The sequence below is a fragment of the Eretmochelys imbricata genome, chromosome 1, assembly GCF_965152235.1.
Source record: "Eretmochelys imbricata isolate rEreImb1 chromosome 1, rEreImb1.hap1, whole genome shotgun sequence".
Classification (NCBI taxonomy): Eukaryota; Metazoa; Chordata; order Testudines; family Cheloniidae; genus Eretmochelys; species Eretmochelys imbricata.
The window spans coordinates 53530956-53555163 of record NC_135572.1 but is presented as its reverse complement, the minus strand read 5'-3'; the positions used below and the strand labels follow the sequence as shown (position 1 = coordinate 53555163).

Here is a 24208-nt window from a genome sequence, read left to right as displayed (position 1 = left end):
AGCAGTTGCGATTCTTGCAGCATCAAATGGCTATGGCAGCAGCAACAGCACAAGCAGCTCAGCTACGACACCAGCAACATTCAGGCAGCCAGTCCAAAAGTAAAAGGAAAAGAGGCACACCGACCCCTCCAAAGTCCTGAGTCTTGGGGGGTTTATATTTAAATAAAATAGACGCAGAAGTGATTTTAAATTTTTTTTTTTTAAGAAAGCTCAAAAAAAAAAATCAAAATCAAATCAGTGTTTGAAATGGCTCATGGGAAAATTAATTTTTGAAGTAACGCCGATAAGTATAAACTGTATCGGGAAGCCAACTCTATGGAAAATAGGAATTTCATCTAACAAAAAGCTAGGGTTTGTTTTTTTGCAAGTCACTTCATATTTTTAACAAAATGTTTTAACCTTGTATTTTTTACCATTCAGCAGCACTGTACATAGTATAAGGGTGATACATTTTAGAAAATATGAACTTTGTAAATGTAGTATTAATATCTGTTTATTTAGTATAAAAGGTTGGTGAACGCTCTAACAAATACAATTTTTACAAATCCATTTTGAAGAGACCTTGCTGTATGTTTACTTTGGTTTTATGCTTTTTATCACTTTATTTATCAGCTTCTTCACTTCTTTGTGTCTTGTAACGGCCCGGGTGATACAGTCTTGAAGTTTTGCTGCTGTTAAGCCACTTCCACCTAAAAAAAGAGGGGAGGAGCCCCCCAAAATTGAAAGTAGTAGCTTGGTTTTCCATTTTGTTTTCTTTAAAATTTTTATCAAATGGAAACATTAAAACCGTTCAGTCATGGGGGTTACTTTACTGTTTAAGAATCAGGGTGGTCTAGTTTGCGATTCTCCTTAAGAAAATTGTTTTACTTTAAATATCAAATCTTACTAGCACAAGAGAAGACCTCGGTTCAAGATCCAACCTCTGCAACAAGTATGTCTAAACAAGTCATGAAGACAATTTGTTCAAGGAAAAGGTTATTTATTGCAGCAACCACACCAACTCTTGCAAAATGCAATACTGTAGATTATTTTTAAGAAGACTGCAGTAGTAACGTTCATTTAAGAAATAGTTCAACTAAGTGAAGGAAAATGTTACTTGTTTTGAGAGCACTGTCCGACACAGGTATGGTATTAAGATGGCTCTACATGCTAAAGGCCAATAATATTACTATGTAGCATGTACTACTGAAATAACAGCCAACTGTAGATAGAATTTGATTCCAACTGTTTAATTTTAAATTTGCTGCCTGTCAAATTAACTTGCAGTAATTTTGCAAAGTACCTGGCTTATGAACAGAACATAGTCTGCCTTCTTCATCCATTACAATGGTTACCGTTCCAGTTGCCAGGTCCTCCTCTTCTGCCGTCGGATCAACAATGAGTATTGTGCTTTTAAAAGAAGAGAATCCAGAGGTGGGTGGGATGTTTGTGTACAAGCTACTGGATCTTCACATACAAAACAATCAGATAGGAAAAGGTTCATCTAAGATGAATTTGGCCCGGGGCCTTTAGGCTAACTTTTTAAAAGGTTTTATTTATATATAGTTTTTTTTTAGCTGAATATAGTACTTCTGGAAGTATTCTATAAACGTCCACTGTTCTGTCGTCAGGATGCCCTAATTTAAAGAACATGGGGAGAAGGCAAACCCTTACTGAACTTCAATGTTGAACTCAATTGGGTGTTTGAGGGTTTGTAAATAGAAATAAAATTTAAATTTAGAGGTTTTAAAAATTTATGCCCTAATCAGGAAACTACAATTTGCAGCACTAAAACAGCTACTACAGTAACAGACAGTAAAAGTTTAGAATTGTTGTAAAACAAATCTTTTAAAATGGTGACTACATGCTATAAGATTGTTTACCGTTAACAGAAAACTAAGTGAAAACACCATTATTTCCGTTCGCTATAGATGTACTTACAAAACCCATTTGTCTTATTTGTATGTATATTTATTTTTAGTGAACTCTTTGAAAGAGAATCAAGGACTGTATTTTGATCTACTACACTGTTCAATCAAGGAAGCGATCAAAAATATTACCCCTGCGATGAAAGCTATTGATTTCTCAAGACCCCAAATTAGTTTTTTCCACAGCAAATAGTGTAAAATTCATAATATTTTAAAGGGAAAATTGACTAAATTATTAAATTATGCTAAATATCCTTTATTCTACAATAAAAATTGTTGGAACCATTTAGTCCTTTAGAAATCTATACTACAATGGACAGATACAGAGACAAAATAATAAAAGTTCACAGAGGAGTCAATGGGACAAGATGACATAAGTCAGCTTTTTACGAAAACCCTTAAACATTCCTTAGTACAACCTTTTTGAACGTGCAAAATGTTTATAAACAACAGTGCAAATATTATTGGGAATGTCTGGTGCGAATTCCCAATTCCACACTGTTCAAAAAAAAAGTGTATTTTAAAGTCAATGTAATTTAAATTTGATATACTAAATACAGTGAAACTGCCAAGGGAATGCATTTATTCTACGTTACTTACAACTAATTTTTAAAAAGTGGTGAGTTCTATAATTGGGTAATGTTTTTCATATTATCGGCATCATCAAAAGAGGACAAGCAGTTGCCTGAACTTTCATAAAGTAATGAACAGAACAACTCAATCTCAGTACATAAACCCCCTAACCAAGGGTACCTGCTCCCACCCTCCCCCCAGGTAACTGATGAGGGAAACCTGCAAAAACATTTGCTTGTTTTACATGAGAGGATTTCAATGAAGGGAAGGTAGGAGGTTCTTTCATTGTTCATTTTTTCCAGTGTCGCTTTTCCAGTTGCTGTTTTTGTGCAATGGCACACACGCCTAAGAGTTATTACTGCTTTGCGCACACTGCCTTTCATCCGAAGAGTTCTTGCTGGAGATAGCTGTATACCAGGTTACCAACCCTCCTCACTCCCACCTTGCCCCCCACATTAACAATATTAAGGAGCTGCCTGTAAATATTTTTGAGAGGACAAACAGAAAGATATATTTCTGTTGACTGTGGCTATTGAAAGAGATGCAGCATACTATCAGCACTGCTCGCCAGCTAGTTTTAGAACCTTTCTTATCTGGTAGTTATTATACTTAGAAGCTAACACATTTCCATTTTACTACTGACAAAAAGATGCTAGGGCCTGAAGTAACAGAAAACAGTCTACAAGTAATTCATAGCAGATGAATCCCTGAAGAGTGAAACAGACTTTACATTTACCCTTTGGGAATTAAGGGCCTCTCTAATTCTGGGCTTGCCAGAGATATGTGGGCTATAACAATTAGCAAGTGCTGGTGACAACAAAACTCAAAGAGGCCACAACCCAAGAGGCAAAGTCTGGCCTGGGGAACCACTTGTACCCCAATCCTGCTATTTTAGTGAAAAAACCAGAAAGATTTCAAGGAAGAAGTCTTTTAGACAGATTTAAAAATAAAGAGCCTGACAACATGCAACCCTTTTAGATCTAAGGACGTTAACTTGGAGAGTTGGCCAAATTTTAATTTGAGTAATTACATGCCATCTATGTCAATCCCTGGATAAGTTCTTTACTTTCTGTCCTGAAACTGTTGTGAACTGTTATGAGCTATTGAAAAATTGTCACGATGTAGCCAGAGGTATTTGCGTTTCAGTAATGGATGTAGTGATTCGTGTAAGTAAAGCCCTTTGGGATGAAAAGTATATAAATACAACAACATCATGAAGCTACACCTCTCAAGTACATTTCAATATTAAAATACTTTCCAATATGACTAAGCTGTGAAATCTGGAGATCAAATCTGGCTTCAGTTGCAGGGGAAATTTGGTAGTATTAATTTTGTTCTGGTGGTCATTTGTTCATATTATAAAACTATGTAACAGTTCAACATAATCAGCCCTGAATTAGAGTAGCTGAAAAGTCTGGTTGGTCCATGAGGTGCACTGACATAACTGCATGAGGATTTTGCCACCACAGCTTCTTGGCAACAGTGTCAGTTTTTCACCAGTGTGTGTGTCACTAAACAATTTACAAAATATATATACATTTGATACAGTTACCAACTTACTCGTCAAATACAGCAAACGATGTAGCAACTGGATGCTTTCTGATATTCAAAGGATTTGTCTGTTTTAAATCAACTTCTGCCAAACCAGTTTCTTCATTTATAGTAACTGTTGGCAACTGTACTGAAAGAGAAGAGGCCAATTAATTGTATGATATTAAACTAGCTGAAGATAATTTGGGCTTTATCCCCAAAGGAATTCTTTATGAACTGTTCTATGTTAACATCCACCAATCTCTATGGGGCTGAGCAACTGCAATTCCTATTGAGTGCAGGTCCCAAATCAGACAATATGGGGTACCTGTTTTCTGCAAAAATAACAAATGCCACTCATCCTTTTTGAGCCCATTATTTTGTTCAGAGTCAGTCAAGTATAAACGATCAGTTGTAAAAAAAATAAATTGGAAATTAAAACACACACACCATAATGGCACTTTCTACATGACAAGTACATTAGCTGAACCACACTGAACAAAAAAAAAAACCCCACACAATAGCATGTCTTTTTCCTATCACTACATCACATCTCTCTACTCCTCTATGATCCTGCTTTTGTGATCTCTTCAATTATAAATGTGAACATGTTAATAACTTCTAAATATCTCCTGTTTGCATCACACAAAATATAAGTGATTAAATACTTAGTTTCCCTACACTAAATAACGCGAACAGGTATCACTTCATTTAGATGTTGGTGTACTGAAATTACGATTTTGCTTATGATCAATAGTGGAGTGTCCAAACTTCTGGTACGCTGAAGACAAATACCATTGCTCTGAAAAACTAACCTATCTGGTGGAATGGCTCTCCGTCCTATAATAGATTAATACAATGTGCAAGAAGCATATGTAAGCAAGGTAGCCTACAGCCTGATCAACAACATGTATACAAAACTTTGACATCAATTTAGTGACATATTTCTTCTTTGTATTATAGCTTCAGTAGTTCAATAAAAAGATGGGGGGTTTAACTGCTGACATATTCTGGTTTTGGGGAAATTAAAATCAGCAACAGACTGTTCACCATGATTCAGATTCCTACTAACACATTTATCCCATGAATGTAATTTGCTTAACAATTGTGTGTTATAGGACACTTACCATTTTTTAAAGCTGCTAACAAAGCAAATGTGCAGGCATCCAAAATGTTTCCATCATAGTCCAAGCATATGAAATCACAGTATAGAACCCAAGCAAGCTAAGAAACAAAGTTTGTACATGTGAGATCTGATATATCCTTTGAACTGCCAGTATCACACTAATTCAGGTTACAAGCCAATGGTAATACACATCCTCTGATCCTTTAACAACAAATATGAATACATGGCCTCTTAGCTCCCCCCACCCAATTCACTAAGCATAGCAATTTAGTTGGCTCTTCTGATCAAAAGCCTCACCTGTTCCCATATGCTCTACTCCAAGAAGATGGATTTTAACAAAATATTAATTTTGCTGGTGAGAAACAGTCAATATATTTTCACATTTCCAGATTATTAGGATTGATATTGCTAAGAAGTGGCTGAGGAAGCAATTTTACCGAGTGGGCAGCAAAGAACATCACACACATTTCTGCATTATGGTCACCACAGAAAAATTCCAATTTTTTAAAAGGAGTTATTTATGTGCAGATAGCCATCTGTAGTCAGCCACTGTATTGTATTTTATCAACAAAGAGAATGACTTCTGCCTCCACTAGAAAACCATGGGTGAGAAATTCAATTCATATTTGGTATGTCACAAAAAAATATATATATGGACTTTTTACACTTGAGCTATTAAACATAACTAGGGCCCTACCAAATTCATGGTCTATTGTGGTTAATTTCACAGCCATAGGATTTGAAAATTGGTAAAAATCACATTTTCAGATGTTTAAATCTGAAATTTCAAGGTGGTGTAACCGTGGAAGATTGTGGGTGGGGGTCATGGGCACTGTTCCCTCTAAGCTGTATGCGTGTGCACACGCACACAGATCCTAAACCCCGCGTACACGGCGAGAAACCGCGCGCACAAAAAATGAAATACTACATCGGCGTCAGGCCGAAATATCATTTACGGGTGACTTTTGACATTGTTCACCCGCCATCTATCAACACAGCCAGATTCTACTAACTGGCAATGGCGGGAAAGGGAAAGGAGGTTAAATTTCCTTTTTCTAACTATTTAAAAATGACATTTATAAAATAACATGGTGTAAAACTATTATCACAAATTGCAAATTAAAACTTTTTAAATGTATAAGCATTTTACTTGCTTGGGCGCATTTGCTTCATGACGCACAAATTTGAACTCTGCTTCAAAAATTTGCAAAGAAGAAATTTTTTGCGCACACAGCCTGTCAAAAATTAGAGGGAACATTGGTCATGGGATTACCACCCTCACTTCTGTGCTGCCTTCAGAGCTGGACAGAGTGGGGATGAGAGGGTGCGGAGCTATCTGCAGCTGGGAGAGAGACCCAAGAGCAGCCTGCAGGGAAAGAGCAAGTCCTGTCCTGCCAGAGCCCTACCCAGACTAGCAGCTAGGAGCCCCCTTTGCTGGGGCGCTTTGAGCAGCACAGGGAAGATTGGATCTAACTCTACAAGCCTCCTCCAGCTGCAGGAATCTCTGGGGCTGCTGTCCAGTTCCAGAGCATCCTGCAGCAAGGGGAGGCAACCAGAGATGGGTCTAGTCCCCCACCCTGGCAGTGCAGGGAATGGACAAGTCCTGTCCCTCCCCAGCCCAGCCGGAGCTAGGAGCCCCCTTTGCTGGGGCACTCCTAGGAGCAAGGGGACATTGGATTTCATGGGGAAGTGCTTATTTCATGGTCCATGACGTGTTCTTCACAGCCACAAAAATGGTAAGGCCCTAAATTTAACAGTCCACAAGCCAAATCTAGCCTGTCAGTCCTCCGTGAGCATTGGATCTGCAGTCTGAAATAAAGTTTGCTGACCACTAGTGTGAGTGGCAGTTAAACATGGCAAAAGGCATTTATAATTAAGTTTAAAAAGTAGGACAACAGAGAGATGACTTCAGTACAAAAATCTGAACTGAAGATAGGTGGATCAAAGCTGCAACATGGACCTCTTCTGTTCCCTACGCAAAATGCCTCCTTATTTTCAAAGGAAAAACAAAAACACACATGTTGGAATTCAAGGTCTTTTCATCCCTCTAGGAAAAGTAAGTGATGCCCAGGTTTAAAACTGGCTGGAGAATTGTAAGTATTTTTAACAAAAAATATTTTTGAAACATGAAAAATTTTGTTTTTTTCCCAAAAATTTTCATGGAAATTTTTCAGGTTTTCAATGAAAAACAGAAAGCCAGGGTTCAACTTGACCAGCTTAGCATGTTTTAAACATCTACACTGTCTTGTCCACACTGGAGTTTTAGTTAACATTAGCTAATAACTTCCGACAACACACCTTTAAATCCTAGTCAAAACAAACTCCAAAGGGTGAATATACCCTTGCTTGCAGCGAGCATGGCAGGCCCACCACAGGTGTATTCTTTATGCCTCCCTGCAGCTTTGCTAAATTTGGCCAAGTGACGGGGTGTATCAACACTACACTGGGCCAATGGGGCTGATTAATCACTGTGGGCCCAGGAGACCAGGCTTCCTCGCCCCTGCTGCGAATACTCCAGGTGAAAGGGACAGATAAAAGGAGGCAGCCCAGTTCAGTCGGGGCTGACTGAGGAAGAGGAAGGATGTTTGCTTTCCAGGCTGTCAGGACCATGGACCCTGATCAGCTGACTCTGGAGACTGACAGGAACGCCGAGAGGAAATGCCCAAGATGGGCCTTATGGTAAGAAGTGACTGAGGGAATGAGTTAGAAGCCAATGCTTGAACCCTTAATAGGGAATTTACAGCTTCATAGGTTGGAACCCATGGAGTAGGGTTCCCCTACTTCCTCCCTTGCACTTGCCATTAAGGCGTGGCTACTGGGGACTCCCAATATAAACTGATTATTTGCTCGACCCTGCCCAGAGTCAGAGCCCAGCCAGGAGGCTCAGCGGCGACAGACTGAGCATTTGCTCTGCCCTCCCACAGGGTCCAAGCCTTCCACTGTATTGTCTGTTTGTTTTGCCCCAGGTCAGGGTCTACGAACTGCTTGGTTGCTCGGCCCCGCCAGGGGTCCTGAGTCCTCCGACCGCAATTGTTTGACTTAACAGGGAATCCCGTCGACCGTGTGATGGAGTGTACCAACCTTGCACTGAGTCAACTCGCCACACCGTGCCCCCATGACAGGCCTAATAGTTTTTACTAAATGCAAGATCCAGAGCTTCAAAAAGACAGTAAATTCCTACTACAAAAGCAGGGAAGACAAAGTAGTTTTATATGGACTCTGATGACAAACAGGATGCCATACTGGATCGGACCAGCAGTCCACCAGCTTCAGTATCCTGTCTCTCAGCACCAGATGCTTCAAAGAAGGAACACAAATCTCACAGTGCACAGATGTAGGATAAACTTCCCCTTGTGACGATCTCATCCTAATTCTGGTTTAAACCCTTTCAAAATTTTTCTTCTGCATTAGCTATTTTATCTCTGGACATTCGAGTTATCCATATCATCACCCGTTCCTTCTTTGTATCTTACTAAGCTCTTGGGTTTAAAGACATGCTGTTGCAATGAGTTCTTGAATCAAACACTACAAGCCAAGAAAGTACTTAGCATTCTAGGAGTTGTATAAACAGCATAATGTTTTCAAAAATATAGTTGATACACCCATCGATATTGATTTCCGTAATCAGATCACGCAGACCTTATACTTGGATGTAACCCAAAGAGAGTGCAGGTACCAAAATTAACAAAAAATAAGAATAGTAGCCCAAAAGCTGAAGGGTTTTCTTGAAACCTGTTAACAAATGATTATCCCCCTTTACTCTGAGACATTGCCATTAACACCAAACCTTTTCTTACCTTGCCATTTGCAATGCACAGATCTTCTTTCATTATTATTTCTGAACTAAAACAAAATGACACAGAAAATTAAGAAATAAAATTCTTCCCCATAACTGTGTTCATAATTGAACTGTGTTATAGTGGGTCTCACTTTTCAATCACATCTGCAATGAACTGGCTAGCTGCTTGAGCCTCTTCCCCAGGAGGTCCGGGGCGAAATCTTGATGAACAGAGCGGTGGTAGATCCACATTCGGAACTAGAAATCAAAAATATTTAGTTATGAACTACACAAAGAAAAAATACAGTCTGTTATAATAATAAAAATGCATACAAGCGTTTTATGGTCTTAATTAGTACCATGCATTTCAAATGAAAGCCCAGACCATGAATTGTTAACATTAATCAAGTCTGCATCTAAGTTCCCTCTAAGCTGCGTGGCCACGCAGCTGCCTATTAAGCCCCGCTCAGGGCTGAGACAGGGAGAGATGCCTCTCTCCCAGAACGGACCTGCCACGGCTGGGGGAGAAGTGCCCCTCCCACGGCCCCATCACAGACCTGCCCTGGACTTGCTGCAGCCAGGGGAGAGGAGCCCCTCCCGTGGCCCAGATGAAGCTGCTGCAGCCAGGGAGAGGCGCCTCTCCTCCGGCCCCGAGCTGCTGCAGCGAGAGGGCTGGGGGGAGTCCTCTCTCCCATCACGGGCCCGGGACAGCCTGCACCCCAAGCCTGGGACAGCCTGCACCCCTCATCCCCATCCCCACCCCAGAGTCTACACCCCTAGCCAGAGCCCTCACCCCCTGCACCCAACCCCTTGCACCCAACCCTGAGCCCTCTCCCGCACACCGAACCTGTCGGTCCCACCCCCACCACAAGAATTTTGTTGTGTGCACCAATATGAAGGTGATGTGTCACACATCACCTCCATATTGGTGCACATAACAAAATTCATTCCACACATGGATGTAAAAAATTAGAGGGAACACTGGTCTGCATGATTTTTCTTCCAAAATTACACAAAGTGATATATGATTCAGGGTACAGATCATAGAATCATAGAATCATAGAATATCAAGGTTGGAAGGGACCTCAGGAGGTCATCTAGTCCAACCCCCTGCTCAAAGCAGGACCCATCCCCGATTTTTGTCCCAGATCCCCAAACAGCCCTCCTCAAGGATTGAACTCACAACGCTGGGTTTAGCAGGCCAGTGCTCAAACCACAAAGCTATCCCTCCCACTCATTTATTAGTCAGTGTTTCATAAAATAGCATTTACATTTACAGAATGAAATAAAGATATACTCCTAGCTACAGTAAATTAAAGCATTTTACCTGAGGTCCTGCTATGTAGATCATGAACCACAAATTATTTCTTAATATCCATAATTAGATAAACAACAACTCTAATCTTTTCATTCCAGGAGTCTGATTTTCCTGGTATGACACATTTCCTTTTATTAACTGCCCAAATTTGCCATTTTGGACATAAAAGAAGCAAAAAAATATTTCAGAACAATCACAGAAAACTGAGAACACAATCTAGTAAATTCCCCAAAGACATCATATCTAAACCACCTTTTTATAATGTAAATCCTCAATCTCACAAAGCGATGCTCAAAAGTGGACCCCATTTATTTCACTGGAACTCCATATGGAAATAAGGGTCCGCCTGCAAAGATCCCTTCCAGGATCAGGGCCTACATCAGGACCATCCCTAGTTAGTTAGACTCAATTTCAGCAGAAGTCTCATTTTTATACTTCCCTCTCACCATTTTTGAAGTCAAGCCAATTTTTTTCTTGGGCATTATCAAGACACAAGGGAACATACAATTTATTGCAGCCCTTCCTGAATCATCAGACCTCACCTTCCACTGCCACAACAATCTCACCCACAACAAGGTATCTGAGGAGACAGGTAGGTGAGTTCTCTGGCTCACCTACCTGTCTCCTCAGATATCTTGCTTTGACCTCCCATTGTTTCATGGTAGTTGGGGCTGGAATTGGCAGTGAAAAGGCAGTTTCCATGAGGAGAGGTTTCTCACATGCGGAAGGCAGAGCAAATCCCACCTTGTGCCTCTGCCTTGTGCTGCTGCTAGAAACCCTCAATCCCATAACTAGTACTCCTTAGCTAACCTGTCACCTACTTCTAAAAAGGCCAGTTCCCATGTGTCATCTTACTAAACTGGTTCTGTGCGTTGTAATGCAATTATTTAATGTGATTTATTTGTTTTAAACATCTACTGCACCAGATTCTTCCCAATCACTAAAAGCATTTAACTGAAATAACTAACGCTGTTTTTTTTCTAAAAAGGCAGAAAACTGACAAAGCTCTAAAACTTACCAATATATCCCTTATTAGTGGACTGTGCTGGGGGTTCTGCAAACTCCTATAAAAGCAAAAACAACAACAAAACTCAGGGGGAACAAAAGCTTTGTATCTACAAACTGGTTTGAAAAGACTTTTTAAAAGATGTTAAATATAATTTACAAATCCTATTTCCACAAGGGCTCAAAGCTTTGTCTGCACAAAATGCTTTCATAAACCAAGCTAGATTTTCCAGCTACTCTACTTATGATCATTTCTTCAATGAATTGCTTGTTGTTTTATGTTAAAGACTATTATAACTGGATTTTCCACAGCTATATTTATTAACATCTCCCTTGAAAGAAGAGGATTTCTTTCATTATCAATGCTCATTAATCACCACAAAAACTAAATAATTAATACACAAAAATAAGGTCTTTGTTTTCTTTAAGAAGAGCCAAACAACTCTTTACACAAACAACAATGCACGCACGCACACACACACACCTCTCTCTCTTGATTGTACCCTAATTCCTTTGTCCAAATCTACCTGTAATCTTCAATCCTCAAAATAACTCCTGTGAAAAAAATGTACGTGTATTTGACAGGCATATCGATTTCAATTTAATAAGTAGGGGCTTTATCTTTACATTAACTATTATTAAGGCTGCGACGTTTGTCACGGAGGTCATGGAAGTCACAAATTCCATGACTTTCTGTGACTTCGGCAGCATCCACCAGCCTGTCCCCTTCCCACCCCGGCCCCCAGGGGCAGCAGGAGTTTGGAGGCGGAGGAGGGCAGGCTCAGGGCTAGGGCACAGGAGGGGGTGAGGACTCTGGGCAGCACTTACCTCGGGGGTGCTCCCCAGAAGCAGTGACATCCCTCAGCTCCAATGGGGAGGTGCAGCCAAAGAGCTCTGCACTCTGAATTCTGCCTGCAGGCACTGCCCCCCACAGCTCCCATTGGCCGTGGTTCCCGGCCAATGGGAGCTGCGGAGCCGGCACTTGGCGCAGAGGCAGCACACAGAGCTGTCTGGCTACACCTCCACCCAGCAGCTGAGAGATGTCGCCACTTCAGGGAGCCGCAGAGCGGGGTAGGGAGCCTGCCAGCCCCGACAACCTCCTCCCCGCTGCCCCAGCACCAGCAGGGGTCCCAGGCCACGCTGTTTACTGCCTGTGACCTGCCCATGACTTTTACTAAAAATACCCGTGACTAAAACATAGTCTTAACTATTATTTCTCCATCTCAAAAAAAGTAAACATACCGCTTTAATGCCACAAATTACAGTAGTATTTCCTAACTTCACCAGGGCAGAGCCATCTGCAGTAGTAATTGAACCTGAAAAGAGAACACGTTTGATAAAATCTCAGTCTGCTACCTCAGAAAGCTCTTTAACTTAATATCCATCTTCACACTGTCAGTTACCAGTTTTAGCTTCCATACCACTCGCTTAGACTAAATGACATGATACATGGTGTGTTTTAAATGTTTGGGAATTCCAAGGGTAAGTGGAATATGTCCCCACAAGAGATTCAAAGTACTGGATTACCCAGAACTTTTCAAATATAATATGAAGACTTTTTTATGCTGCTTTTCTACTTGATTCTGTGAGAAACCATGATATCTTCACAGACTGCTGAATTTATATTATAAATTAAAATGCACAGACCAGTATTTTCTCCTATCTTACCTGTTTTACTGACAAGGTTACCTTGTATTTTCCCTCTGGTCCAGTTCCCTATCACCTAAATTCCCTTCCAGTTTTGTGAGGCAAAACAAAGATCTTTCAGCAGTCTGCTAGTGAAGTTATTGGGGCTACTCTTATGAGGAAGGACATTTGTCCAAGTAAGGGGTTGCAAGATCTGTTAGTTTAGCACTGCTTATTTGTTTTCCATTCCCTGCCTTATCATATTCTTATTGGGAAACTGCTGTAGCCTGAATGTGCTAAGAAGATCCAGCAGAGTACTTATTTAAAAAAAAGCACTTTCCATTCCAGCCGATGTTAGGACATTGGGGAAAGTGATGAACAGAGCAGACTCAGCAGTATAGGAGTTGCATATATAGCAGGAGATTAGAGGAAGAATGGAAGGAGAACCACAAAGAAGAACTGGGTGTGAGAGCAAATTCATGAAAGGAAGGACAGAAGAAAAGGGAGCATCCCCCCAAAGGAGGGGTAATGAATAAAGGAGAAAGTGGGTAGAAATGTGTAAGCCATGATGGAAATAGAGCAGGCAGAGAAGTGGACAGAGTGTATGCACTCATAACATGGAGAGAACAATAAAGAGAAAGTAAGTGAAAGAGACCATAGGGGTGAAGCCAGATGGCCAGGCAGGAGAAACTGGCAATTTTGCTAAAGAATGCAATTTGATTTCCACCATCGGGGAACCACAATCTGCTTTAAGCACTACGATTTGGCAGGAGGGGCACATTGTGGGGCTTAATTTGCTTTTTGCCAAAGCAAAGTGGCAAACTTCTCACTACATGGAAAGAATGGGAAATGCACCACTAAATAAATATATTTTAGACTTGTCATTTGTTAATTATTTAATAAATGAGACAAAAAAATTGGTTTAAAAGTACATAATGATGGAATGTCCTATTTGGTTTTTGGCACTTACCCATAAAAAGCTTCAGTTCACCTTGCAAAAGGTAAGGGCTTTTTCTTTTTTTTTTGGCTAAACTTAAATTTGAGTTGATATATACAGAAATTATATTTAATCATGTTTTTAATTCTCTAATGCATTTTTTATATTTCTATTTTAATTATCAAGTTCTAAAGTATTCATTTTTTCTAAATTAGGAATAGTCAAAACTTTAGTAGATGAAAATTTACCTTTATGCCAGGTAAAATGGCCAAAGCAGCACAGAAGGGTTCTAAATGCCATGATCAGGAAGAATTCCCCCAATGTATGAACTGTGAAAGCCATAAAGCACCTTCTGACACACCTGTGCAAGTCCTGATATAGGGGTGTCTTAGAATCAGTGCTGGAGGCAGGAGCAGCAAATTGGGAATGGGACCACAGTGATTCAGGGAAATGCTGTGGCCCAGAGGCAGATAGGGAAGCTACCTTAATTTAGACAGCCACCCATGGCTGTTTAAACTATGCTTTGGGGGATCAACTGGGGTGTCACTGAGTAGGTCCGGAGTGAGAGGGTGCAACAATGGTTTAAAACTATCCCTGGACTCTTTGAGGTGCAACACAGAATGTCAGCCCTGGTTGTTCTGAAATCAAGCTCTGTGGAAATAGATCAGCCATTCATTAAAGACTCCAGGTATAAAAACTGACTCCATTCGATTCAGTCACCAGCACTTCCCAACATTAAACACTTACCTATGTTGACAGTGGTTGTTCTGAATTCACCTAGCTCCCTTCCATCAGGTCGGCAGTTTTCTTTCTAAACATAAACATTACACAATTCAAGTTAAATGACATTTTCATGATGTTACACAATCAAGAGTATATAATGATAAAGTTGTGTTTATCTTCAAATGGGAATTTGCAATGATAAGACCACTAGGATAAACTCAAAGATTTGTGTGCTGGTGAGCTTTCTGGTCTAATTTAGTGTGATCTGGGTTACAGGCCCAAAACTTAGTTACCATATATACTCGTTCATAAACCAAATATTTTTGGTAAAAAGTTGACGCATCAAAGAGCGGGGGTGGGCTTATAAACGGGTCTGCACCAAAATTTGATGATTTTAAACTCTATGAAATCATTGAATTGAATATCTAACACTCTGTCGTTTTGTTTACCTGGAGCATCTGCAGGCATGGAGCCCCTCAGTTCCCTGTGGCCACGGTTCGCCGTTCCCAGCCAAAGGGAGCTGCGGGAAGTGGCGGCTGGGAATGGAGAACCACAGCCACCGTGAGCTGAGGGGCTCCGTGCCTGTGAACGCTCCAGGTAAACAAAATGTCCCGACCCACCAACGGCTTACCCTGATGGACCAGGAGCCAAAGTTTGCCAACCCCTAAAATATAGGGTCGGCTTATGAAAGCGTCAATCAGCTTTTACTATTTTTACCTATCCATCTTGGGGGGGGGGTAGTCTTATAGACGAACGGGGTAATGAACGAGTATATATGGTACTTTAAAAACTTTATAGTCCAGCAGGAAAAAGCATCTCAAGGCCAAGTACTATGTGCCTTCCTACAGCTATTTAGGACATTCGGCAATAAAAGCAATACCTCCTATCAGTGGTGCAGTGACAAAGCAATCAGTAAATTGCTATGAATATAGTGGCAATCTGTGAATTTTGTGACACTATAAGAAACTGAGTCAGAGGTCTGATATCATCAAAAAGGCCAACTAATTTTTCAGGACCCAGAGCCAACTTGAGAAGAAATATTCATTGATAATCTTGAATGAAATTTTCCAAATGTTTGCATTGTTTAATTTTTGTAACTAAACTTTTTTTCCATTGTTGATCTTTTAAGATGAAAATACTTTAGAAATCTAAACAGGGCCCAAGTTCAGAAAAGCCAATCACATAGTTATTCAGCAAAAAGAAAAGGAGTACTTGTGGCACCTTAGAGACTAACCAATTTATTTGAGCATAAGCTTTCGTGAGCTACAGCTCACTCTGAACTCTAGGGTACAGATGTGGGGACCTGCATGAAAACCTCCTAAGCTTACTTTTACCAGCTTAGGTTAAAACTTCCCCAAGATACAAAATTATTTTACCCTTGGATTTCCACTGCCACCACCAAACTTTATCTGGGTTTACTGGGAAATGTAGTTTGGACACGTCTTTCCCCCCAAAATCCTCCCGACCCTTGCACCCCACTTCCTGGGGAAGGTTTGGTAAAAATCCTCACCAATTTGCATAGGTGACCATAGTTATTCAGATGTTTCACAACATAAACTGAACACACAAATTGGATCAGAAAGGGTGTTGGTTCACCATCTAAACTGTCCCTTGCTGTGGAACATACTGAAGATCTGTTACAGATTTACAGTGTCCATGCTATGAACAGGCCTTCAAATAGCTCCCTTTATTGTGGGGCCCATAATTTTCCACAAGGGGAGGCTACATGGCCTGAACACTTCCTACGCTGAGCCTTCAGGCTCTAGCACCCAGTTCCTCACCAGGCTCTCCAAAGCAAATCCAACCAAGATCAGACTCCAGAAAGGCTTTTTCTTCTTAGGGAGCAATGCAAAACAGTGAGTAACTGCAGTGAAGCAAGGCGCAATTTCCAAAACCAAGATAACATTTATTGGTAACCTGGAATACAGGATCTGGAGTCTTTAGGTTAGCGTGGGAAAAGTAAGCTTAAGACAGAGTATATACTGGTGGAAGCAATAGCTTTGCCATGCCTTGATACTGATGTCCCTCTCCGTTCTCTCTATCCATGTGTCCTCTGTTCACAGTAGCAACCTTAAGACCTGTTTTTGTTCAGACCTGTCTAGCCTTTGTTTCACAGCCCCTTCTGTACGGCTTCCCAGGCATTAAGTGTTAATGTCACGGTCATTGAGGCTCCCATTGTCTCTCCCAGGCAGCAACGGGATGGCATTTAGCAGGAGTGGGTTTTACCACATTAAGTCAGGATTTTTACTACCCCATGAAAAACAAGTTAGTCCCAGTTAAAGGCATTTTCTATTTTAAAAATGGTTTCATTAATGCACACTACATTACACTCAGCTTGAGTTACATATTCAAATTGTGGTCACATAAGGCAGCAGATTCTAAAATTAACTAGGGCTGTACAAATAAAAAGTAAACTGCAGTGGGCATAATACTAACATATGTAATTATAATACTGAACACTGGAATGTCCGCATGCATTTTGGCTCAGCATTTCCTCAAGGAAGTTATACATGTCATGACTCATATTTCAGTTTTCTCTATTATATAAACAAAAGTAAAAAACATTAGATTATATGAAAATGAATCATGCAGGCTATAGGTTTGAAGCATTAAGCAATCAGAAGCATGGAGAGTAGCAGACTACCAGGCCAGGTCCATTTGGCTACACAGCATTCTGTAGCAGGAGACCAAATTTGACTTAGGAAATAGACCAAATCTATTCCTCAATTTTGAATGGATGTAACCAAAGTTGAAAAGGTTTGTTCTATGCTTGCGAGACTTGCTGGATGCTGATGCAATTGTACCACCAGGTCTATGAGGTCAGATGGAATATCAGCATTCTTCAGATTTTTCCACCATGTTACAGTGGAAGCTGTTTCCTTGATATGGGATGAAAACATTGATTTTGGATACGGAGCTTCTTCTACTTTAAATGCAAGTAAAAATGCCAGAAAGCCTGGCAATTTCTTCTTGTTCAGTTGACAATTTCTTTCCTGCGTATTTTAGATGAAAAAGGATGGTCAACATGTGTACAGGAATAATTGCCTCATGAAATCTCTACTAGGCTTTTCTTTTGTGTGGTGCAACAATGCTGCAAACAATAATGGTAAATATTTTTCAGTCATTTTTATTTGTATACTATAATAATTTTATATTTCCCAGTTTCCTGGTTTAACCTGGTATTTATCAGCACCCTGTGCTAAACTAGTTTTTCCTGGGAAATTGCTAACTTCTGCTTCCAAATAATACAGTCACATATGTAAGTTCTATTCAGTTTATGATGTTCATATATCTGGTCTCCAATTAGACAACTATGTGCTTCGAACACCGCATGCCTTTTCTTTTATACTCAGTGTACAGCAGCACAAAGAACACAAGAAAACTGAGGCATACATATGGATTACCACCAAAATTCTCACATTCATCACAACCTCTCACAATTAAAGAATTATTGGCTTGATTAATACATGTATCACTTTAATAGTATTTGTTTATAGTATCATTCCCAAGTTATCGTACAAATGCTGCCTCCAAACTCTGCTTCTGTAGCCACATCTACTGGGGTTGAAACTGACCACAGACATTCTGGACTTACCTGTTATTTGATGTTGCTGCAGAGGTGCATATAGTCATAGAATCGTAGGACTGGAAGAAACCTCAAGAGGTCATCTAGTCCAGTCCCCTGCACTCATGGCCGGACTAAGTATTATTTAGACCATCCCTGACAGGTGTTTATCTAACCTGCTCTTAAAAATTTCCAGTGATGCAGATTCCACAAACTCCCCAGGCAATTTATTCCAGCAATTAACCACCCTGACAGTTAGGAATTTTTTCCAACTAAGCCACCCTTTCTATAGTTTAAGCCCATTGCTTCTTGTCCTATCCCCAGAGTTTAAAGGAGAACAATTTTTCTCCCTCCTTCTTGTAACAACCTTTTATGTAAACCCCTCTCAGTCTTCTCCAGACTAAACAAATACATTTTTTTCAATTTGCCCTCATAGATCAGGTTTTCTAGATCTTTAATCATTTTTGTTGCTCTTCTCTGAACTTTCTCCAATTTGTCCACCTCTTTCCTTAAATGTGGCACCCAGAACTGGACACAATACATCAGATGAGGCCTAATCAGTGCAGAGTATAGCAAAAGACTTACTTCTCGTGTCTTGCTTACAACACTCCTGCTAATACATCCCAGAATGATGTTTGCTGGTTTTTTTTGCAAGAGTGTTTAAACTGAGTCAACAGTGTGCTTATGATCTACTACGACCCCCAGATCCCTTTCTGCAGTACTCCTTCCTAGGCAGTCATTTCCCATTTTGCATGTGCTCAGCTGATTGTTCCTTCCTTTGCATTTGTCCTTATGGAATTTCATTCTATTTACTTCAAATCATTTCTCCACTTTGTCCACATTATTTGGAATTTTAATCCTTTCCTCCAAAGCACTTTCAACTTCTCCCAGCTTGGTACTGTCCGCAAACTTTATAGGACTACTCTCTATGCCATTATCTAAATCACTGATGAAGATACTGAACAGAACTGGACCCAGAACTGATCCCTGCGGGACCCCACTCAATATGCCCTGGCAGCTTGACTGTGAACCCCTGATAACTACTCTCTGGAAACAGTTTTCCAGCCAGTTATGCACCCACCTTATAGTAGCTCCATTTAGTTGCATTTCCCTAGTTTGTTTATGAGCCTGTCATACGAGATAGTATCAAAAGCCTTACTAAAGTCAAGATATACAACATCTACCTCTTCCCAGAAGGCTTGTTACCCTGTTAAAGAAAGGTTTCAAAGTAGCAGCCGTGTTAGTCTGTATCCGCAAAAAGAACAGAAGTACTTGTGGCACCTTAGAGACTAACAAATTTAATAAAGCATAAGCTTTCGTGGGCTACAGCTCACCTCATCAGATGCATAGAATGGAACATATAGTAAGAAGATATATATATACATACAGAGAAGGTGGAAGTTGCCATACAAACTGTAAAAGGCTAATTAATTAAGATGAGCTATTATCAGCAGGAGAAAAAAACTTTTGTAGTGATAATCAAGATGGCTCATTTAGACAGTTGACAAGGTGTGAGGAAGTACACTACAAAAGTTTTTTTCTCCTGCTGATAATAGCTCATCTTAATTAATTAGCCTCTTACAGTTTGTATGGCAACTTCCACCTTCTCTGTATGTGTGTGTGTATATATATAGATAGATAGATATCTTCTTACTATATGTTCCACTCTATGCATCCGATGAAGGCTGTAGCCCATGAAAGCTTATGTTCTAATAAATTTGTTAGTCTCTAAGGTGCCACAAGTACTCCTGTTCTTTTTGTTAAGAAAGCTATTAGGTTGGTTTGACACGATTTGTTCTTGACAAATCCTTTCTGTTACTTATCATCTTATTATCTTCTATTATCTTTTGTTTAATATGCATTATTAATGTAGACTCAGAATTTGTCTTTTCCAAGGACACAGTCAGTGATATTATTTGTATTTTGGTAGCGCCTAAAAGCCACCACCCTGGTTGGTCTCCCATTGTGCAAGGCACTGTACAAACCAAGGCCTCAATCCTGTATGCACTTAAGCACATCTAACTTTACACACTTAGCAGTCCCTTTGAGGCCAGTGAAACTAGTCACATGTACAAAAGCACTCACAGGATCACAGCCATAGAATAAAAAGTCCCTGTCCTGAAGAGTCTGAAAGATTTTCTTCTACGAAAGGCTTTAAGGAAAAACAAAACCCCATTGGAGTTTGTGTGTAATGTAAAGAGAATAGCAACAGAAGTACAGTAGCTGTACGAGAAAAATATATTCTAAATCTATTTAACTGATGTATACATGATGCTTTACTCACCAAAAATCGCCTGTAATATTCCAAAGGTTCCACAGTTCTAAAATAGACACAAAATTTAAAATTCATATGCATAATCTGTTTTACAAAGTAAATGGCTACCTAAAGTCTAGCAGAAAAGAAAAGCAAGCATTACTCAGTGGGCATCTGTGTTTCAGAGTCAAGCTCTGTTTTTGTTCCTTGGCTGACAATGCTGTGGAGACAGCACATTAGCCAAGTGAGTGCCAACTTCAGAAAGACTAGAGCCCTCTACAGTGTTCTTTCTGATCATTTTGACACCAGAACTCATAGGTTCCGGAGGGATGGTTGCCTCGTGGCAAGGGCTTTGAAAAAAGGTTAGAAAGAGTGAAGTTTGGAAAATGGGAGAAAGAGAGATACTTTACTCCATCATCCCACAACAAAACCCACCCTTTACTGCAGCTAATGTAACTGCATACATAAAAAATCTTAGCTTGAAAACTGAGAATCTGTAAAAGCTAATATTATGATGGAGTTGGTAGCAATACCATAGTTATGGCTGCATAAGAGAGCTGATTGAGATAGGTGTGTTAAATATTTTTTAAGAAATGTTGCAAATTAAAATGTACATAGTATTTGAATTTTTCAGGTTAGTTTGATGATTAATTGGCTTATGCATACAGAACGTGACTGCTTCAAAAATTACCACTTTTTAAAATTTTCAGTGGGGTGTCACCTTTGTATTATTATTTGATACCTGAAGAGCTTACAATCTAAATTCTCAGAGCCCTATTGTAAAATGTGTATAACATATTGAAATCTGATTTTTGATTCACACATTACTCTACTGTTGGTATTAATAATACTTGAAATTATTAATATTGGAAATTAAAAACCAATTTAACCATAAATTCCTTATTAAATCCAAAGACCAATATGTAGTTGGTCTAACCATGCCTAAAAAGCCTAAATACTAAACAATTTACTACATCCAAATAGTAACAAAACATTTATAAGCATTTGATCAATATACTTACAAATGAGCTAACCCCAGTGCTTAAACCCATATTGGTTGGCTGTAACATGGTCAGGTAGGTATTAGCAATGAACCCTTTAAAAGCTTATTTTTATGCCCTTTAACAAAGAAATGTCATTGCCAATTACTGGTTTTCAGCTGAAGTAAAATCTGAGACAGTTCACCCCTATTTCCAGTCAGATGAAATTTACAACCTCCTGTCTTCCCAAGGGCTTTCCTCCCCGCCTTCTTGCTGTCCAACAGTTTTCCCATTGCACCTGGGTTCACATAGGCTTTAACGCTGGTGTGTGGGTTGGTGAAGGGCTGTGTTGGCTCGTTTTAAGATAGATTCTCTTTATTTGATTTAAAACCATCTGCAGTCACCCCTATTGGTCAGAGGTCTTCTTTTTAGAAACTTCCCCTTATCCCATTGGTTATTCTTTCAACCAGACATCCTCCCTACTTTATTCCTTCTGGCCTTATCACTTCTTATTTTCAAGGCCTTCCCTCTACTTTGCTTCTCAGGGCCTTTCTTTACAACACAAATATATTTCCTTAACCAAATTTAAGATAAATGTAAAATTAAAGAATTCAAGTTATCCTACATCTACCTATGTTTATTCGGAGCATAAATAAATAATCGTTCTCTTCATAGACGTTACAAATACACCAATGTATGTAGTATGACAACAGCATTTTTAAAATAGAATTTAATGCTGCAGGCTGTTTTCTGCATAGCCCTTCTGATGACACAATTTTTCAAATCAGAGAGTTGCTAAGACAGCAAACACAGAAACTAAGACAGAATGTTCCACAGCCACAAACTGTTATGACACTAACATCAGAGACATTAAAATGACATTTCCAGGAGAGAAGTTAATCTTTGGCACAAGGCCTTCCCAGGTTTTGTTCAAACAAAGATTTTTGGAGAAAAGTCATGGAAATGATAACTAAGAGTGAGAACTTTTATTACGTTTTCCAAGACAACATAAACTCGACATAATTCTGACAATTTACAAGCACAAGGGTAATGTTAATCCCTGTTGGTGTTCCTTGAGATATTCCCAACTAGCATGGACATAAGGGCAATTCCTCACTGTCTCAGGAAATGCTACTATGCCCCATTTAATTGATTGTGAGACACGGGAGAAGCAAAAGATAGTTTGGTCAATGCAGAAAGAACCTTCCCCCAAATGCCTAGGAACAGACTCCTTGTCCAACCAGTCCTTACACTTAACACCCACTTTCCTCTAACTGGTTTCAGAGTAACAGCCGTGTTAGTCTGTATTCACAAAAAGAAAAGGAGTACTTGTGGCACCTTAGAGACTAACCAATTTATCTGAGCATAAGCTTTCGTGAGCTACAGCTCACTTCATCGGATGTAGCTCACGAAAGCTTATGCTCAAATAAATTGGCTAGTCACTAAGGTGCCACAAGTACTCCTTTTCTTTTTCCTCTGTCTCCTGATGGATCCCTCCACTCCAGCAACTCTAATACCTCGGCCTTGTTTTGATTAGGAAGAGATTATAGTTATTATGACTTCCACCAAGACTTTTGCTCTGGCATAGACAGAGATCCAGATGTTTCAAAACACCTTAGCTGGTTAAGATTAGCTCTCACTTTAAAAAAAAAGCCAAACATAAACCTTAACCTGCCATCTCACTTCCGCCCCAAAATGTTTCATATCCAGGGTCAATATTACTGGGAATTAAATGCTTTTTGGCAAAAGTATGAGACAGCAGTTATGGGTGTGAGTTATGCTACAAGGCTGATGAACATGGGAAGAATAGTGTATTTCTGTAACTCCTTGAAGCAGAAGGAACTTTTCTCTGGTAGACTGCAACGTTGCATTGAAAGTGGATAATCTGAGAGGGGTGTAGCGACGTAGGGGCTGGTCTCTCCCCTTAACTGGACACTGCCTGGCTGTTAAAGGGCACGTTCCTATTACTGACCCAAAACCTTAATAGCTTTAACTGCCTCTGAACTAAGCTTTTAGTTTTAGAATACAGATAAATTTGGATGGAATAAAAAATACACAACAAACAAATACAACAAAAAACTTGAGAGGGACAAATTAAATGTTGATTGTCTAACAGAGAGTAAGGGCCACAAATTACAATTCTGCACAAGCATCATACTCTGTATATGGGGAACCCCAGTGAACTCACTGGGATTTCTCACATGCATAAAATTACACATGTGCCAAGTGCACGCAGGACACATGCCCTTAGCCGCTCGATTTCCACGATCACCAATAACAAGTGGATCAGCTCTGCCGGGGGAAGGTAGGGGCGAGAGGGGAGTTTCCTAGGCGGTGTGTTTCTCTCCCGCCCCCACTTCCAAGCGGGGGAGCCGCTCCTGACAGCGGCCAGTTCCCAGACTCTGGCCTGGCAGAGCTCTGGGCACGGCACGTTACGAGCAGGCAGCGGGTCGGTCCAGCTGAAGGCTAAACCCACCCACAGCCTGGCACCCGCGGCCATCGTCGGGCCGGAGGACTCGGCAGCGGCCTGGGCCCAGGGCAGCTTCCAGGCAGACGCGGGCCGCGTTCCCGGCTCCCCGCGCGGCCAAGGTCGGGGGCTGAGAGCGCCCCGGGCCGCAGCTCCCGCGAAGAGCCCCGCTGAGGAGACTGATGGCGCCGGGCCCGGCAGCTGTATGGACCCCCCGGGGCCAGAGGCGAGCCCGGCTCAGAGCCAGCCCGGCCCCCGGGAGCGGGAGGGGTGAATGCCAGGCCGGGACCAGAAGCTTGCGTCGCCCAGTCACTTACTTGAATCCGGCCGCCATAGTCTCACTTCCGCCCGTGCGCTATCTACTTCCGGGGTCGGGAGCGCACTTCCGCTCCCCCAGCCTCTCCCGCGCGGCACCCTGG

General features: G+C 40.6%; 2 protein-coding genes across 24 annotated transcripts in view; one reads left to right on the top strand and one right to left on the bottom strand.

The window, feature by feature from the left end:
- SUPT20H (SPT20 homolog, SAGA complex component) overlaps positions 1 to 549 on the top strand; it is a 63001-nt gene extending 62452 nt beyond the window's left edge. For 18 of the 23 annotated variants that reach the window (XM_077810507.1, XM_077810498.1, XM_077810516.1 and 15 more), the window contains one exon: positions 3 to 549. In XM_077810507.1, the coding sequence (XP_077666633.1) occupies positions 3 to 140 (138 nt within the window). In that variant the 3' untranslated portion in view covers positions 141 to 549. The remainder of the gene's footprint in view (positions 1 to 2) is intronic. The other 5 variants (XM_077810469.1, XM_077810488.1, XM_077810460.1 and 2 more) reach the window with 2 other exon arrangements.
- On the bottom strand, positions 478 to 24197 carry EXOSC8 (exosome component 8). Its single transcript, XM_077810615.1, has 11 exons — positions 24107 to 24197; positions 20373 to 20409; positions 14548 to 14611; positions 12480 to 12553; positions 11251 to 11296; positions 9067 to 9172; positions 8934 to 8979; positions 5138 to 5234; positions 4041 to 4161; positions 1283 to 1389; positions 478 to 689 (listed from the first exon to the last, which is right to left on the bottom strand). The coding sequence occupies exons 1-11, from the start codon at positions 24121 to 24123 to the stop codon at positions 574 to 576; spliced, it is 831 nt and encodes a 276-aa protein (XP_077666741.1). The 5' UTR covers positions 24124 to 24197; the 3' UTR covers positions 478 to 573.
- Between the last annotated feature and the right edge of the window lie 11 nt (positions 24198 to 24208).

Coding starts and splice junctions, on each gene's coding strand:
- EXOSC8 (XM_077810615.1), bottom strand. Junction 12,554..14,547: donor AACAACCACTGTCAACATAG/GTAAGTGTTTAA, acceptor TTCTCTTTTCAG/GTTCAATTACTACTGCAGAT. Junction 1,390..4,040: donor TCGTTTGCTGTATTTGACGA/GTAAGTTGGTAA, acceptor TTCTTTTAAAAG/CACAATACTCATTGTTGATC.